The 18,803-nt window shown below is 30.6% G+C and overlaps 3 protein-coding genes across 3 annotated transcripts; 2 read left to right on the forward strand and 1 right to left on the reverse strand.

Annotated features, from left to right (window-relative positions):
• Window positions 1-954: 954 nt before the first annotated feature.
• Window positions 955-9,620, forward strand: LOC115889784 (protein phosphatase 1 regulatory subunit 42-like). The gene is made up of 6 exons (XM_030909865.1): window positions 955-1,166; window positions 1,233-1,538; window positions 4,049-4,283; window positions 7,946-8,062; window positions 8,173-8,307; window positions 9,387-9,620. The coding sequence occupies exons 1-6, from the start codon at window positions 1,020-1,022 to the stop codon at window positions 9,503-9,505; spliced, it is 1,059 nt and encodes a 352-aa protein (XP_030765725.1). The 5' UTR covers window positions 955-1,019; the 3' UTR covers window positions 9,506-9,620.
• On the reverse strand, window positions 9,509-10,774 carry LOC115889786 (pre-mRNA-splicing factor 38). The gene is made up of 2 exons (XM_030909866.1): window positions 10,108-10,774; window positions 9,509-10,050 (listed from the first exon to the last, which is right to left on the reverse strand). The coding sequence occupies exons 1-2, from the start codon at window positions 10,573-10,575 to the stop codon at window positions 9,649-9,651; spliced, it is 870 nt and encodes a 289-aa protein (XP_030765726.1). The 5' UTR covers window positions 10,576-10,774; the 3' UTR covers window positions 9,509-9,648.
• A 512-nt stretch (window positions 10,775-11,286) lies between these two features.
• Window positions 11,287-16,681, forward strand: LOC115889777 (vacuolar fusion protein MON1 homolog A). Its single transcript, XM_030909858.1, has 4 exons — window positions 11,287-11,748; window positions 11,804-12,001; window positions 12,064-12,307; window positions 15,865-16,681. Exons 1-4 carry the CDS (start codon window positions 11,438-11,440, stop codon window positions 16,579-16,581), a joined length of 1,470 nt encoding a protein of 489 aa, XP_030765718.1. The 5' UTR covers window positions 11,287-11,437; the 3' UTR covers window positions 16,582-16,681.
• The last annotated feature ends 2,122 nt before the right edge of the window (window positions 16,682-18,803 follow it).

Here is an 18,803-nt window from a genome sequence, read left to right on the forward strand (position 1 = left end):
AAATGGTCATGTTTCTTGAATGAAGTACTTCCTAGCGTATTTTTCTTATTATGTTAAAACAAAGTAACTTGCACTTGGTTCAATGAAAATAGATTCAAAAGAAATTTTCGAATTTTTCAAGAGAACCAGTTTTCTTGAGTTAATAGAGTTTTTCTTCAGGCAAAATATTTTCTTTTACGCTAAAATAAATTCTCTTACCCCTAAATTTTTTTTTCAAGAACGATGACGACTTTAGTTCAAGTCTATCTTTTTTATCAGTGTACAAGAGGAAACATTCTTTATTACTGGCATTTTCAAAAAAATTTATTCTTCATAAAAATTTTGGCTTGTTCTAAAATTATTGATCCCGTTTATACTTTTCTAAATTTCCATACCGTTTTAGAGAAAATCAGAAAAACATGAAAAACAGTTGAATTTTTTCTTAGGCCTAAAAATCAAAACGCATTTCTATGGTAATAAAATTTCATTTTCATTCTTTGATAGATTGTTATTGATAGAATTATAGAATTTTAATTAACGTCATATTTTTTGTTGTTTTAAAATGAAGAAGAAGCACAAAATTTATTTTGTTCAATGCTAGGGAAAACAGCAAAAAATATGACATAAAAATAATAAAAATTAATAATAACCATATATCAAAGAATGAAATCGGAATTATATTATCTACCATAGAAACGCCTTTAAATTTTAGGACTTCAACTATATTTTCATGTTTTTTTTATTTTCTCTAAAACGGTATGGAAATTTGGAAAAGTATGAACGGGATTAACCATTTTAGAACAAGCAAAATTTCTTAGGAAGAATGCATTTTTCTCAAAATGTCAATAATAAAAAAGTTTTTCCTCTTGTAAAAACAATCCGGGGACATACTGTATAATATACTCACGTTATGATATTATTTTGCTTTTAATCTACCTTTAAAACCATCGATTAAATAACAGATGGTTGACGTAGGTTGCTAAGCAACGCAGACAACTTTGTAATGCCGGATGACAGAAAAATGTAACAAACTACATTGAATGAATACAACTGATATATATATAATGGTAAATCCGAAACAAGATGCCTTACCTAATAAGAAAGATAACCCAGTCAAGAAAAGAAGGTCCACGATTTTCAATAAAGTTACGCATTTATATCTACAAGAGAAGAGTTTAGTTAAGATAGTAAGACAACAAAAAAACATTTTGAACAATAAAATATTTGTTAATCATATTATTATTTATTTTTAGCCTACATTATCATGCAGTCAAGATATCCAGACGTTATATTTGTACGATAATGCCCTAACCACCATCGATAACTTAAATAATCTCACTGGACTTCAAAACCTCTATTTACAAAATAACAAAATCGAGAGAATTGAGAATATGTCTGGCTTAAATCAGTTAAAAAAGCTTTATATTGGCAAGAATAAAATCAGCGTTCTGGAAGGTTTAGAAAGCTTGGAACAATTGGAAGAATTACATATCGAAAAACAAGATATACCAAAAAAGATGCCGTTTTGTTTTGATCCGCGTACAATATTAACACTTGCGGTAGGTAAATTGTCCCATTCCATAAAAGATTCCAATAGAGAGTTCTCCATAATAAATTTAACTAACCAAAAGTAAGACAACAATTTAAAAATTAAAACATAACCTGTGAACATAACCTTTCACAAGTTAGTATTTTGGTCAGCACCAATCCGCTGGTATACTGTGTTTGTATCATATAGATCTCAAAAGTTGTCTCTCAAAGGATGTGTATCTCAAAATGTATTTCAAAACTTAAGATGTCTAATTCTAGGACATACATTCGTATATGAAGCTTTTTCTTAGAGTAAGAAATTCCAAGAATCACCCCCTTAAATGTCACTAAGGAACACCCTGTATGGTGTGGTTTCATAGATAAAAAGTAGATAAACATGTTTTACACCATCTTTTTATCTCCTCAAAAATCCTCAAGGTCTCGACTGCCTAGTTTTGCCTTGGGGGAAAACCGTATCTGTTTGGCTACCTTAAGAGACATTCGCTACTGCAACTTTACAAATTTTCACCCTGTATATAAAAGTATCAATGTGTCAGTAAAATGGTATAATGTATAATAATAATTATAATTATTATTGTTTAATTTAATTTTTTATTTACTATAATATAAATTAATTTAAACAAAATAATTTTATTCTTTGAACCAGGTAATAACAGAAAACAGGTTTTGAGGATTTTTTATTCATTTTCAACAAAAACAGTAGATTTTTTTATATTTTTAAATTCACATTTATTATATATTTTTATATCGAAAATATTTTGCGCGATATTTTTTCTTTTGCCTTAAAATTTTTATTCCAAAAATACCAGAATGCCAGAAATACACCTATAACTTACATAGGTACCGAGTTTTAATTTATTCTTAATCTAAGGTTTTAATATGACCATCTTTAAAAGTTGTAAAATATTTATTTCTATGTATAAAAAATATTAAAAATATATTATTAGAAATACTTAACTTATAATTTAGTATTTTTTATAAATCAGAAGACAAAAAGAAATAAAACCGCAAAGAAATACATTATAGACTGTTCAACGAAGATTTCGGCAGGCGACATACAAAAAATGACAGGACACGATTTGTTTGTGAATTAAAATGACAGACACAACTGCCACTGTTAGGGACCCTTGCCTTGGACAGACTATATATTTTATTACTGTATGATCGAAAAAAAACGGCGCCCAGTTGGCTTGGAAATGAACAAAAATGATATTCCACATTTAATTTTACATATAAAATGATAGTGATCTTCATTTGATAGCCAACTGGTATGTGTACTAATATTATACCACACGATCGAAAAAAACGGCGTCAAAGATGGCTGGGGAATGACAATCGATGATAATTTTGGCGAGGTGAAGATCTAGACGTCATTTACTTGTCTCTCATTTATTTTTTTAATGACTTTTACTAGCAGTTGGCCTTAAGAAAATTTTGTCAGTAATTTATTTTTATATCGAGTAAAAATAATTTTTAAACGAAAAAGTCGAGAAAAAATAGTTTTTTGGAAATAGATTTATGTGTCTGGAAACGTTCTATCCTTTTTTTGGACAAACATCTATCACTGTCAAGGATTTTGTCATTGGATAGACTATACTCATAATTTCTGTAGAAATTTAAAATTACAGTGAATACAAATATAATATTGAATATGGATAATGTTATAGGAGGTGGCAACACTGCAAGTTTTAGATACACCGTAAATAAATTTTAGGTGAATAAACAATAAGTGGCACTAAAAAGTTTTTCAAAAATTTCCGGGAAAATGTCAAAAAAATAAAACATTTTCATTTCTGGGGTCGAAATATATACTACCCAGTTAACTTATTACTTGCACATATTTCTGAGACACCCTGTATAATTGTTGCACCAGATGATTGAGTACATATAAAGCCTAAACTAGAGAGAGTTACATTTTAACATTATAGAAATTAAATAAGTTTGTGCATCTAATGACTTTTATTTGTTGCTTTAGTTGCATTATTTATTTAACTGAATATATTGTTACGGATTCCGTGGGTCCACTAATTTAAACACGGTAAAATACTTAACGAATTTATTTTCTCTCACTCTGTACACACAATTTATACTAATTTACAACACAATTTATGCAACTACTATTACTCTAACGGTACTGGCACCTTCGCCAATTAATTCACAATTTAAAACGCGGTATTATCAAACTTCAAACTGGTCCAACTGCCAAGCGCGGGCCTTTATATACCCCTACTGACTGTTTCTCGAACCTTCTGTAATTTTCGATATTTTTCCACCATCTAGCAGTAAATTCTATTGTCTGATTCGCTTACTTGTCGACTTGATTAAGAGATGGCGCCTAAAAATGTCTTTTACTGGTCTTTTACTATCTTTTACTTTTTGGTGAATTCGCCATATGTTTCTTGACACATTGCGGCAATGTAGGCAACCAGTAATACAGTTTAGCGCCACATACATCTTGACAACATGTTTTTTCTGTTATTTTCTTTAAGATATCTAAAAGCATTAAATATCTTTTTAGGAGACCTTAAGAATCTTAAACATTGCCAGTAATCAGATCGACTCTCTCAAATCACTGTCTCCATTGAGATGTCTGGAAGTGTTGGATGCTTCCAACAACAACATTGAAGATGTCAAAGATATCGTTGAGACTATCAGAACCTGGTATTCTATTAGGGACCTGAAATTTATCGGTAATCCAGTGACGAAGAAGCATCGATATAAGGAAGACATAATTGCAAATGTTCACAGATTAGGTAGGTATAGCAATTTTAAAATCTCAATGATGTAGGATGTAGGTACAGGATGATTCAACGAGAAATTTTACCGGTTGTTTAAGAATTACGAAAATATATTGTAAATACACTAACATGCACGAAAAACGGGCACCATCATGTATTTTAAAGTTTCATATTGTGTTCTAGTGGACCGATTTTGATGGGTTTTTAAGCAATTTGTAGCTAAAATGATTTTTAGTATCTCTTTCTAAATTAAAAATAAAAATCTGTCAATTACATAGATATACGAGGAAAAACAAAATGTTGATATTCTGGTGAAAGTTTGAAACGCCCCGTGGTGTTCGCTTTTAAAGAAGGCACTAACATTTTTCGAATTTTTACAGTAAAACCATGCCTTTGCTCCTAATCAACAGACCTATAAAATATTGTTTATGATTTATGTAATGTTACTGTCTTTGAAAAATCATATTATATTGTCTGTTAGGCAATTACTCTAGCAGATATGGTTTTAAGCATGTTATAAGTCTAAAAGTTGATCTCTGCCATGATCAATTAAAGCAGCAACATCCGATACTTCGATCCCATATAGCACGTCCAAATGAAATTACGTTTCTACAAGGGAGACACATGAGAAACAACATATGTTAAAGTGAACCTAAGTGTTCATCTAGTTCTAACATATACATATGAGATACACGCAGGTTTATATTGATAGAATTGTGTGATACAATGTTTACTAGTTGTATACCGTATGCACTCAAGATTCTAAAGAGTTTTTTGTAACGTAACAAATAATTATTAAAATGATGAAATCTGACGTCGGTATATGAGACATACAATGTATAAGTCATATGTATGTGTGATACTTCGTGTCACAGTTGTGCCTATAGTACACACCTTGTAAAAATGTGACGTATACACATAATATAAATATCTATATAGACACTTTGTAATAGTGTACTGTTGTGTCTACATTCTAACATGAAATGAAGGTGTGCGCATGCGCGGATAGCCTCAGCGTAGACACACCGACCAAGTGTATCTTATGTGTCCCTCTCCTTTCACCTTTCTAGGAGTGGTATGTGTTAGCAGCCATTATTGTTTTATCATTCGGAAGCTCTATATAAATGTTCTGTTTGTGTGTAGTTTAAAAGAGATTTTAAGGTAAGTACAAGTTTTTAATTACCTTGTTACACGTTCCTAATAATATTATTAATGTTATCGCAGCGACTCTTCCCTTACTCGATACCCAATTTACCAAATTTTGACTTCAATGAATGAAAACTCCAAATATTCTCGTATAATGATAAAGAGGTTAGCTGAGTTAGCTCTGCAATATAATTTTTTTTAATTTGGAATAATAAAATCTAAATGAACCAGAGAAAGAAAGATTTAAACACTTCAAAGAACTTCTTACACGATATTCGGTAAGTTATTGATGGATCAATATACAGATATGTTTAATATTCAATAATCAGTTTCATATAAAATTTAAGGGTGAGATTGTTAATCTGGAAATAAAATACAACAAAGTCCAACAAAGTGCTCGATGAATGAGTATGCTAATAAACCAACTGCTTGGAGGGAAAAGAGGAGAAAAAAATTACTAAACGAGGTCCACCAAATTGTGGCGATATACCAGTGTTACGATGAATGAGTATGCTAATAAACCAACTGCTTGGAGGGAAAAGAGGAGAAAAAAATTACTAAACGAGGTCCACCAAATTGTGGCGATATACCAGTGTTTAGCATTTTAGTATGTTGTTATACTAGGTACTTATATATTTTTAATACATTTTGATACAAATTCTGTTCTTTTACAGTGTTTTCTTACTTCTGGTTTCTGTAGTGTAAATAATTATTATTATTGTGTTATTTGCGCTATTGCGTTCCATGATATAAAGAAATATAAGAATTTTATTTTTTAACCACTTAATCCATTTTATGGTAGAAAAATGGTACATTTAATACAAAACAAAAATGGAACAATTTTAAAGCTACTTCTCTTTAACTTACGATCGAGATACTTTTGGAAAATACAAAGTTTTGCATTCCTAATTTTCGTTCTAAAAAGATATAATTGGTATCATTGAATAAATATTTCTTAAAAAGAACGAAAAGTTAGGCATCAAAACTTGTATTATTTCCTAAATTCGTTCATATGAAGTAGTTTTATCTAGCACAAGATGTACATACGAAGCAAAATACATACGTATACACGCCGTAGTCACAACTGCAATGTGTAAACATAGTTTAAACGTAATACACAAGCACTGTGTATCCTACGGCACACTGTGTATCCCTTACTTTGTGTATACGTAAATGCTATACTGTGGCTACATTGTGAGGCGGACGTTTAACCTTTGTGCATACGTGTTGAACTACAATGTGTAAACGTAGCATATTTACATCGGGGGAATTGTGTCACCCTGTGTCTACATCTAATAGTGTAAACACATCGGAAATGTGATTTGATGTGCTGTAGAGTCAGAACATAAAACCATCTTTACTAGAATAAACAAACAATTTACTAGAGTAAACAATAATAATATGACTTTTCAATGACAGTGACATTACAAAAACAATAAATACTATTTTATAAGTGTGTTGATGAGGACCAAAAATCAATGCAAAATAAAATACTAAATCACCACAATACACCAAAACACTTTTACTTTTACACTGGACGCGCGTTTCGCTTACCATGTTAGCATCATATCTGATTACAATCTTTACATGAAATTTCATAAATACCCGACCTTTCTAGTGGAGGTGTTTTATCTTTAGGATTACCTAATAATAATTGTTGTAATTTACTATTAGCACTATACGCAAGTTTATAATTGACATTATTAAAAATTATTTTTAAACCACGGGATAAAACTCTCTATCAAACGGTATTGAAAAATATTTTGACGACGCATCTTCCTCCGCTTCAAAAGTGAAGCAATTTTTTTTCAGCAATCGCAAACTTATGCCTACGTTTTCTAATTATTTTATCCACTGATGAAGAAGCATATCCATTACACTCAGCTACATTTCTAATGTATTTTTTTTCTACTTTATATCTTTCATTGGTAAGTGGAAAACTAAGTAATCTATATTAGTTCTTAATATCTATATTTCTTAGTTTTCCACTTACCAACAAAAGATATGAAAGAGTGCAGATATGATTTAATGTTATTTTGCTGTGTAATACCAAAGGTTCCAACCCCCAACTGTAATACCCAAAATAATTGCTAAAATTGCTGTAAATCGTTACTGTCTTATTCAAAAGCGCATATCTCAAATAAAAATAAAGCTATTGAGATGAATTAAAACACAAATTATCGAGAAAAGACGTACCTAGATGATAATATGATTTTTTTTAATTCCTTGCTTTGTTAACATTATCCAGAGGGTGTTAATAACTTTCACCAAAATATCAACATTTTGTTTTCCCTCGTATACAGACAGATGAAAACTTTTATTTTTAATTTAGAAAGAAATAAAAATAAAAAGTCAAATAATTTAGCTACAAATTGCTTTAAAAATCATGAAAATCGCCCCACTAGAAAAAAAAATAAAAAACTTTAAAATTCATCAATAATTTAACGTTTTTTTCGTATTAAAGAAATTGTAACGTAATGTTAACTCAATGATTATTCAGGTAGGTATACCATATCAATATTTTTGTTTAGAAATTATAGATAACAAGAATATAACAGACACAACACGAAGTTTCCTTAAACGATTCGAAGAGGGAAAAACAATATACGGCTTGAAACCCAACGTTAACTTAGCTGAGATAATGCCAGGTAAAAGCAAATATTCTTAAATAGTTTCCTTGTCCATATTGTCCAGATTTTCTTATGAACAATTCAGTGCTGAAGATATATTGTAAAACCGTTTGTAACTCTTGTTCTAGGACTACCCAAGAATTACTCAGCAACGTTACAGAAAGCTGCATCAGCCTCGATCATTAAGGAGTCCAGATGTAAACTTTTAGATGATATTGCTGCTTTTGATGTTGCTGAACCTGCGTATCTGACTTGGAACATGTGTAAGAATTTTATTAATGAAATTAAAATTTGTCAAACGAGTCGGGGAAGATTTAGGGCAGAAAATGCTAAAAAAATTACAGAAAATACCATACAAACGAGAAAAAAAAACTGCGTCAGAGACTGCTGAGGAATAATAATCGATGATAATTTTGCTTGATAAATAATAATGACGTCTAGAGATTGACCTCGCCAAAATTATCACCGATTATCATTCCCTAGCCGTCTATGACGCTGTTTTTTTAGTAACCTGAAATTTTTTGACGTACAGTCGCCGCCTTGCAATGTTGTCTCTTCCTATAACGTTAGCGAGAGTCTTAATATTTGTTATGTTTTTAATTTCATATAGTAAATAAAACTTTAGCTCCAACACAAAATATGGATATTATAATTTTATTCATATCAGTATAGAATTTTCGATAGAAAATGACACTCTGAAGAGAATGACATATCATAAATATATCAAATTTTGACATTTTCGCATATGGTTTATTTGAAATTGTAACGTGAGGTTCATAACGACAATTTGACTACAAATACCAAGTGTGTAGTATCAAATTATTCGTAAAAAAATGCTTTTTCCAAATATGCTAATGAAACCACCCTCGTTCCATTTGAAAAAATTGAGATATGATTAAAAGTACGATTTGGGCATTTTTTAACCAGCCTGGAGAAGACACTAAACGATTAAATCTGTTTTTCCAAGGCTCCTCGATTAAAAATTAGAGTTTTTAACGTAGCCACTCTAGATTAAAATTTTAAATACGATTTTTTATTAAGCGAGAATGTCAAAAGTTGACATATGATATATCATTCTATTCAGAATGTCATTTTCTATCAAGTAAAGTAAAAAAAAAGTAGTGACAATACCATTTAAAAACCAAAAATTGTAGTCATTTCCGGTGAAACAGGAAGTGATTAAAAACAATTGAATACGTCAATCAATCCTAATTTATGTCATATACTAACATACCAAATCTCGTTTTTTTATCTGAAAAAATAAAAAGTTATAGGGGTGAGCCACTTTTGAGACGCACCCGGTATAATAAATACTACTGGTATTAAGCACTACAATTTTCAGTTCCAAAGAGAAAACAGTTTACTAAACCAAGCCAATCCCAATTAAAAGGACACAAGATGGAAAGCCAGAAAAATATACTTATTAAAAGAAGCAGCTTAACACAAAGAAGAAACACCTAAAAAGAATAAGTAACTTATTTTTTAATCGATACAAATTACACATGTTTTTGTCTGAATCTGAATATTTTGTAGACTTTACCATTATAAAAGAAAAATAATATACATATATTTTTAACACATGTATTTTACAATAATTCTTAATCCTATCTTCTTTTCCTATCATCATCTTTTTTCTTTCTGTCGCGATCTTTGTCTCTCTTATCTCTATCCCTTCCCCTTTCCCGCTCTCTTTCCTTCTCGCGATCTTTTTCCCTCTCTCGTTCTTTATCTCGATCGCGTCTATCTCTCTCTTTGTCTTTCTTATGCCTGTCCTTGTCCCTGCTTCTACTCCTATGCCTCTCGCGAGATTTACTTCTGTCACGTTTACGACTTTTCTTCTCTTTCTCCTTGGGTACCTCTTCAACCTGGTACTTGGCAACATCGAGTTCTTCCATTTCTATATCTTCATCTAAATCTTCTTCTAAGACAGATATTTTAGCTTCAATTTCGTTATTTTCTTCTAGAAGATGTCGACTTTGAATACGAGGTAAAATAACATCACATACCTAATATAAAAGAAATAATGAAACAATGTTTAATTAAAAACAATAATTTATTCTTACCCTTTCTTCTCTTAATAGTTCATCAATAAATTCGTCCATATGAACCAATTCAAATTTGGCATCTCTTCCTTGCCTACGTAATTTTCTATTATCATTGTAGAGTGGTTCCAGATATTTATAACAGTCAAGTGAAGACCCTGTTAGTCTCATATAATATGCTCCCAATGCTCTGACATATTTAAATTCTTCGTTTTTTATGAATTCGACAACGATATCTTTTTCTGGTTGAATTTGTAGCATTTTCAAAGTTAAACACAGAAATGGAGTGGGTTTAATGTTGCCGCCATAAACACCACCGATAAATCTCAATTCCATGGCTTTATCAACTAGGAGTTCTGCAGTGAGTGCAAAGCATTCTTCTTTCCAGTACTTTGAGTCATAAATACGAGATCTAATGATTTTTTCCACCAAATATTGAGGATTTGTTCCATGAATTGATTTCGCATCTTTCACAGTTCGGTTAGCCATTTCTCAACAAATGTACTAAACTAAATCGTATTCTTAAAAAACAGTCATTACCATACGATTATTAATGCATAAAACCACCATTCACACAACTTTAAACCACAAATTAAGCAAAATAATTATAATCACCTTTAAGTTGTTTAAAAATTGAAGTTTGAGGTTGGAATTTTGTTGTTAGTTCTCTGTATGAAGAGTTGCCTAATATAACACAGGCTTGTTAAATAAATGTACATTATAATATTATAATCTATAATGAATCTATTTATAAAAGCCACATGTGTTGTAGTTTGTAAATGTAGATACCTTTCTTAAAAAAACATTAATCTAGTAGTTTTTAGTAGATAAAATCACAAAAATATCTTTTTTTTACTTAGTAATATAACTGGTTGCCTATAGCTTCAAAAACCATAGATAAAAGAGTAATTTAATACCATTGCTCAAAACTAAATTATTAGGAATGAATGAGGTTCTATGAAATTTCGATTATTTTATTAAATAAACAAATCATTATAAAAAAATGCTTGCACTATTTTTCGTATGAACTATTATTTCCACTTCACTGTGGCTTTGCAATATATTTAATAATATATTATTAAATAAACTGTTTAAATAAATTAAAAAATGTTTGTTATATTTATTTTATGATTCTCAAAAAAAAATCGATACTTTGATATCCTGTCTAATCTAGATTGAAATTATTATTCTTCTGTGGATAAAAATAGTAAACTTAAAAACAAAAATGGTTATAGAGATTTTTAATTAACAAAAACAAACATATCCTAAAAATTTAATTATCTAAAGTTACAGGTATATGTGTAAAGTGTTCCCAACTATTATTAAATAATTATTAGTTAAGTTACTAAAAATGGCATCAAATATTGAGGTAGAGCCAGGAGCCACCAAAGAAAGTGTCTTAATTCCTAGCGAATGTTTAGAAAATTTTGATCATATGAGCTCTAGCTTAGAAGAAATTAAAAGCGAGAATAATAGTTCTGTTGGCTCCACTTATGAAGAATCCAATTTTGTAAATAGTAATACGGATAATTTCGAGGATGCCATCGATAAAGAAGAGAATGGAAGTACACCTGAGTATGATTTGGGAAATAGTACGGAGTGGACTTCAAAGAATAAGCATATATTCGTGCTTAGTTCTGCCGGTAAACCAATATATTCCCGGTAAGGTAGATTAATAATTAACAGTACTTGTGTAGTATTTATAATTCTCTTATAGACATGGCAATGAAGATAAACTAGCTTGGTTGTTTGGAGTTATGCAAGCTTTAGTCAGTAATATACAGTCATCCGATGATACCTTGAAAAGTATACATGCTGGTGACACATTATTTGTTTTTATGAATAAGAAACCTTTAATATTAGTAGCTGTTTCAAAGACTGGAGAATGTGTTAATCAGCTTACGTTACAGTTAAAGTTAGTACAATAATTGTTATATTTTTTAAGTAAAGTATGAAAATTGTTGATATTTGTTACAGTTATGTCTTTAACCAAATAACCAGTATGCTAACATTGACCAGGTTAAATAAAATTTACGAACAAAGGCAAAATTATGATCTTCGGAGGCTTTTAGCAGGTGGTGAAAGGTTAATTGATCATCTGTTGGATTTTTCGGAGAAGGAACCGGCATTTTTTCTTGGTGCTGTACAGTGCCTTCCTCTTGCTTCTTCAGTTAGAGATTCAATCAGTTCAGCAATAATAGGTGCCTGTCATAAAATAAAAGTAAGTAATTTAAGATGTATTAATTTAAATTTATTTGAAGAATTAGGGTCAGTTGGGGTAACTGTAAACAGGTCCAATAACTTTTGAATTTGACAGGTAGGGAATAAGTTGATTGTTTCCCACATCTTTGATGTGTGTTGATTTGATTTTATGAGTTTCTAGTATTGTTTATGGCGCAAAAACATTTTGTTGGAGAGCTGCCTCAAAACTTGTAAATAACAGTCTTTAGAATAAAAAAAAATTATCTCTTATTTCCTCCATGGAGACAATTTTTTTTAATCTTGTCTCCATGGGGGACATTGTAAATATTTTTTAAACACACTTATAAATTAAAAGCAAACATGTATAGTTCTTTGGGTTCTGGTACCTTTTAGGTATATCGCCAATCTTGAAGTTATTGATGTAAATTTGATATTAATATGTTCTACAATTAATATTTTAACGTTTTAAGTACGGATCGTCGGCTAAACGTTTGAGATCACTTCAATAAAATTATTTATTTTTTGACCAAATTTGGGGTTAAATATAGTTTTCTCTATTAAGTTTAATAAGAGTGACAAAGAAGACATAGAATTAGTTTATTTGTCTTTTGCTCGCGTCTGCGCATATCGCCTTGTATCGCTGGCGGTAACAATGAAATGTTGAAAATCCGGATTTTGTTTTATTTATACTTTCTTATTAATTTTGAAAAATAGGGGTAGCGATATTAAGTTGATAACAATAGGTATTATATTTTGATCTGTGTTAAAGGTTGAGAAGAGGATCACAATGGTAAAAACGTCGGCCGTAACTGAGTTTTGATTGCATTGGTTTGGTTTGGTTTTTGGGGGGTTTGTTTTTGGTGTTTTTCGTGTTATTTATGGACGATCCGCACTTTTTTTGTTAGAAAATGTCATTATAAGTGTTCCTCTTCTCAATTCTGTATAGAAAATTTTAAAGTTTTGATGTACCTAAAAGGTACCAGATCCGTTCTTTGTTCATTATTAATATCCCCATTTAAAATCGCCTACCTCTTATAGAACACTAAACAATATGGGTAAAGGTGTGGATCCGGTGGCTGACCTTGAAGCCCATATTTGCTGCATTTGATCATCAATACTACGCAAGCGCACATCGTCGATGTTGCCAAATTGCAGTTTATTTTTGAATTATTTGCAGTTGAATTTTTTTTTGCGTGTTAATCAATAAGAATACAAATTCTATAATTAATTTTATAACTTCAGATTTATCTTGATATCCAAAATTAAAGTAATAAGGATAATGAAGATTGTGAAATGAAAGTATTATGAATATATAAAATTGTAATAATAATAACATTTATTTATATATTTACATTAGAGTTAAAATTTATCATTTACGGATTTTTTCTTAATGGTTTTAAACTTATTAGAATTATTTTATTTCTTTCAAGTTATTTAATTTCTAGTTATTTACAGGCAACAATAGTTTTGATTATATATGTATTGATGTTTTGAAGTACTACCATGACGAGTCTTATTATAGAACAATACACGTCAATCGGAGATAGAGGTAACATTTTACCTGTAATGTTACTAATATAATAGGTATACTTTGGTTATAATTAATGTTTGTATCATAATTTCTTTAAAATATTAAGTTAGTAGATTAATAGCAATTTTAGACATATATTTTATCGAAGAGTGTGTTGATAAGACTAAAATAAGCTTTATGTTTTATCTTTTTCTCTTTAGAAGGGAGATGGTTTGTATCGTAGAATACATTACAGTATTTAATATCCTGTCCTTTGATATTCTTTTCTTAATTTACTGTAATTTCTTGTTTCCTATAATGCCAAATCTTGACAATATGGTGAAGGTTGAGTTTTGATCTTATTAGTTTTATAAGAATAATAATAATAATAGAAATACAAGACTAAATTAAGACTTAGTTTGTGATTTATAATAAGATCTTTCTTATAATATTTTTTATGTCTTAATCTTAATACTATATTATGCTTGGTCTGGAAAATAAATGTTAAAATATCTTAATTTTACATATCCTATTCCATCCTTCCATTAGGAAAAATATGGTTTATAAATTATATATGCTAAGAAAATCACATAAATTAGGTGTAAGAATAGAGAAATCTTAATGTAGCAGAAAAATTAATGCAATATATGTATAAGCAGAATTAAACAAGGTAACTGTTAATGTTTGCTGAAGCTGATTCTACAATTTTAATTACGGAGGTTAAAAGGCCTTTTAAGGCCTCCGTGTAGTTTTGATGGAATGCTAAAAAAACTATTATGAACATGACATGGAGCTACAGCATTTAAAAAATTAAAAAAAAAGAAAAAACTTGGACACATTCCTTTTAATTTCCCGAATTTTTAATAAAGCACTTTTTTAAACGTAGCATAATAATCTAGATAGGAATCTAGAGTTTATTTCTATATAATTTTATTGACTATGAAAATACATAATAAGCGTTCACGTGTTGTGCGAAATATTAAAATCATAATTATAAATAATATACCGCGTATTATGATTGAAAAAAAAATAGCGTCAGCGATGACTATGAAATGAAGATCGCTGATATTTTATATGGTAAATGTCCTCAATCGTCATTTCCCAGCCAACTGGACGCCGTTTTTTCGATCATACGGTATATATTGACAAAAAAACACTGAAAAGCACATATTTGTTTTCTACTGAAAATAATTCCAAAATAACTCGCAATCTGGCAACATCGAAGATGTGCGCATGCGTAGTGTCTGTGACTATATGCAGCAAAAACTCGTTTCAAGGTCAGCCATCGGATCCACACCATTACCACAATATGTTTACATTTACCCCAAAATATGACAATATTTGATTTTTATGGGGAAAATGTAAACTAGTTTTGTTTTGGAATCTATCGCCAATATCTAGCTGTCTATGAAAGCATCTATTAAGTAAAGTGTCTTAAAATAGACCCTTTTAGAATTTTCAGTGCAAACATGAAAGTTTCAAAGTTATAGGTACCTTGTTAAAATTATTTTTGTTAAAATTGTTTACCATTACCCCAACTAATCCTATAACAAAATTATTTTGCCCATTTTAAAACATAAACATTCAAAGGATGTTAATAAAAATGCATGATTTATATCCAATCACTGTAGCAGTGTGACCTTGGGGCAAATAAAGTGATGATTATATTAATGAATTACTTTATTAAACTATATTATTAAACTCAAGATATTCTTTAGTTATGAAAATAGTTTTTATGGTGAATAAATAAATAGGCTTAGGGCGAGTTTAGATTTGAACCAAGTTCAAAATTTTAATACTTTGAAAGACTTCTCTTATCGGTGAACTGAGTCACCAATTAGGTATTTGATGATTGACATTAAACCAGCCCTTTTTGATGTTTAAACCGGACTTTTAATCATCTTAAAATCTTATACTAGAAGAAAAATATACCTAAATACAATTTCCGTGTTTAGCGTTTTCCACAGTTTACATAAACTCGAGTTTAAGCTTTGTTTGTACAACTGGGCCTTAATATACTTAATCTAAGCATTTGAGCCACTTCTTAAATTGTGTTTTCTTTACAGAACTTAGTGTTTGCAATACTGTTAGCCAAGAATCGCCTTATCACATTGGTACGTATGAAAAAGTACTACCTCCACCCGTCAGACCTCCACCTAATTTTTAATTTAGTCCAATCGTCAGAGAGTTTGAAATATTCTCAGCATCACTGGACGCCGTTTTGCCTACCTCGTTTCGACGCTAGCGGTTTTCTATATGCGCACGTGTCTTATCTCGCCGACGATTGCCAAGCTTGTTTACTACTCCTAACTGTCGAGCGTGACGTTTGTGACGTATTGAGCGAGGCAAAACAGAAAATAGTGGAAAAGCTGCGCAGAAACAATTGTTTGGAGCCGATAAACGAGTCCATAGCCACTCCGGAAGAGACAGCTGTCAACGCGGGTTTCGCCGAAATCCGTCATTACTTATACAAATGTAAATCGACTGCGCAGTTTTACCAGCCCAGTCTAGCTCCACCGTATAGTAAGGAGAAGATGCGACTTATCGAGATTTATAAGAGATCCAATCAGCAGCTGCATAATACTGCCAGGCCTCTAAAGCTTATTTTTGAGCGGTCGGCAAACGAAGCAATTTTTTCTTGGGATACAACAGCTTTTGAGCTGTACGTTGTGTTTGAGCCTTTAATAGATATAGCGTGTGCAATAGATTTTGTTACAAAGTTGTTAAATTGGGTTAAGAAAAGAGAAGATAAACTGTTCCATTTAAATGCTCCTACTTTTTAATTTAAGATTCTTATAATTCTAATCTTGAAGTATTTGTTACAACAAGATTTATTTTGTGATAATAACTATTGTATGATAAATATACACTCTAAACACTGTACTAGCATTTGAGTTTAAATTTGTTTATAGACGTCATGAAATTATTCTTACTAAAAAATTAATAGAATTGCACTCACTGACTATTGGCAAGCTTGTTTACTACTCTTAACTGTCAATTGTGACGTTTATGACGAATATTGAGCGAGGCAAAACAGAAAATAGTGGAAAAAGCTGCGCAGAAACAATTGTTTGGAGCCGATAAACAAATCCATAGCCACTTCAGAAGAGACAGCTGTCAACGCAGGTTTCGCTGAAATCCGTCACTACTTGTACAAATGTAAATCGATTGCGCAGTTTTACCAACTCAGTCTAGCTCCACCATATAGTAAGGAGAATATGCGACTTATCGAGATTTATAAGAGATCCAATCAGCAGCTGCATAATACTGCCAGGCCTCTAAAGCTTATTTTTGAGCGGTCGGCAAACGAAGCAATTTTTTCTTGGGATACAACAGCTTTTGAGCTGTACGTTGTGTTTGAGCCTTTAATAGATATAGCGTGTGCAATAGATTTTGTTACAAAGTTGTTAAATTGGGTTAAGAAAAGAGAAGATAAACTGTTCCATTTAAATGCTCCTACTTTTTAATTTAAGATTCTTATAATTCTAATCTTGAAGTATTTGTTACAACAAGATTTATTTTGTGATAATAACTATTGTATGATAAATATACACTCTAAACACTGTACTAGCATTTGAGTTTAAATTTGTTTATAGACGTCATGAAATTATTCTTACTAAAAAATTAATAGAATTGCACTCACTGACTATTGGCAAGCTTGTTTACTACTCTTAACTGTCAATTGTGACGTTTATGACGAATATTGAGCGAGGCAAAACAGAAAATAGTGGAAAAGCTGCGCAGAAACAATTGTTTGGAGCCGATAAACAAATCCATAGCCACTTCAGAAGAGACAGCTGTCAACGCAGGTTTCGCTGAAATCCGTCACTACTTGTACAAATGTAAATCGATTGCGCAGTTTTACCAACTCAGTCTAGCTCCACCATATAGTAAGGAGAATATGCGACTTATCGAGATTTATAAGAGATCCAATCAGCAGCTGCATAATACTGCCAGGCCTCTAAAGCGTATTTTTCAGCGGTCAGCAAACGAAGCAATTTTTTCTTGAGATACGACAGCTTTTGAGTTGTACGTTGTATTTGAGCCATAGATTTAAAATAAAATATAGACTACACTATTTACATCTACACGCGGTCAAACAATCATTTTTGTACACATGTTTGCTTCTAGGTACACTCGACCGCAGCCGACCAAACCTTCCTCGTCCAGCCTATGTTTGGTTTGGTCACGCCTTAAATATTATCAATATTGTTTTACTTATTATACACATATATTGAGATGCATTTTAATAAACTATACTGCATTTTAATAAACTAGGTTTTAATATTCCATAGATGTATTAAATAGTCCTTATACTATTTTATTATAAGTCGAATACTATGTAAAAAGGATAAATCCTTTACAATATGGCAACACCGATTAGAAGCGAGGTCGACTATTCATTCTTCTATTATCTTGCAGTACGCGTCGCACGTGTGTAGTAAAGCATTGTTGCCGCTACTTCTCTCTAGCTGAATTATTGCATTTTTTTAGTTTGTAGTCCTTAAATGTTTATTTTATTTACTTTTTGTATTCAAGAACTATAAAATATGGTTCGCCAGTGCCAAATTTGTAAGAAATTTGACTTAAATGATCCATTTGAGTCTCGTAACGACTTTCGACCGGTAGGCAACTCTCATTTTACCAATTGGGAGTCAGTGGCGTTGTTGTAGAAAGGTGCTTATTTAGATAATATTTTAGTAAAATGTAAAATCTGAATTTTTTCTATTACATAATCATTTATATAAAAGTTTTTGTAACAAAATCATAATTATAACCCTGTTATTATACAAGATAAATTATATTAGGGATCGGTTAAAAAATTAATCATGTTTTTATTTAAAATATATTTCATATCATACAAGAATTTTAAAATGATATAACATTATGAAACAAAATTTTTTAATATACCGGGTGCGTCTCAAAAGTCATCCCTATAACTTTCTATTATTTTTTCAGATAAAAAAAAACAGATTTGTATGTTAGTATATGACATAAATTAGGA

Source organism: Sitophilus oryzae, unplaced genomic scaffold (genome assembly GCF_002938485.1).
Source record: "Sitophilus oryzae breed Bouriz unplaced genomic scaffold, Soryzae_2.0 scaffold_847_pilon_pilon, whole genome shotgun sequence".
Classification (NCBI taxonomy): domain Eukaryota; kingdom Metazoa; phylum Arthropoda; class Insecta; order Coleoptera; family Curculionidae; genus Sitophilus; species Sitophilus oryzae.

Bases quoted from the DNA above. Each gene is read 5' to 3' on its own strand.
- LOC115889784 (XM_030909865.1), top strand. From the start codon at position 1,020: ATGAATACAACTGATATATATATAATGGTAAATCCGAAACAAGATGCC. The intron at 1,539-4,048 runs GTAGGTAAATTG...ATATCTTTTTAG, and splicing joins GTACAATATTAACACTTGCG to GAGACCTTAAGAATCTTAAA. The intron at 8,063-8,172 runs GTAAAAGCAAAT...CTCTTGTTCTAG, and splicing joins CTTAGCTGAGATAATGCCAG to GACTACCCAAGAATTACTCA.
- LOC115889786 (XM_030909866.1), bottom strand. From the start codon at position 10,575: ATGGCTAACCGAACTGTGAAAGATGCGAAATCAATTCATGGAACAAAT. The intron at 10,051-10,107 runs GTAAGAATAAAT...CTTTTATATTAG, and splicing joins AACTATTAAGAGAAGAAAGG to GTATGTGATGTTATTTTACC.
- LOC115889777 (XM_030909858.1), top strand. From the start codon at position 11,438: ATGGCATCAAATATTGAGGTAGAGCCAGGAGCCACCAAAGAAAGTGTC. The intron at 11,749-11,803 runs GTAAGGTAGATT...ATTCTCTTATAG, and splicing joins GGTAAACCAATATATTCCCG to ACATGGCAATGAAGATAAAC. The intron at 12,308-15,864 runs GTAAGTAATTTA...TTTTCTTTACAG, and splicing joins GTGCCTGTCATAAAATAAAA to AACTTAGTGTTTGCAATACT.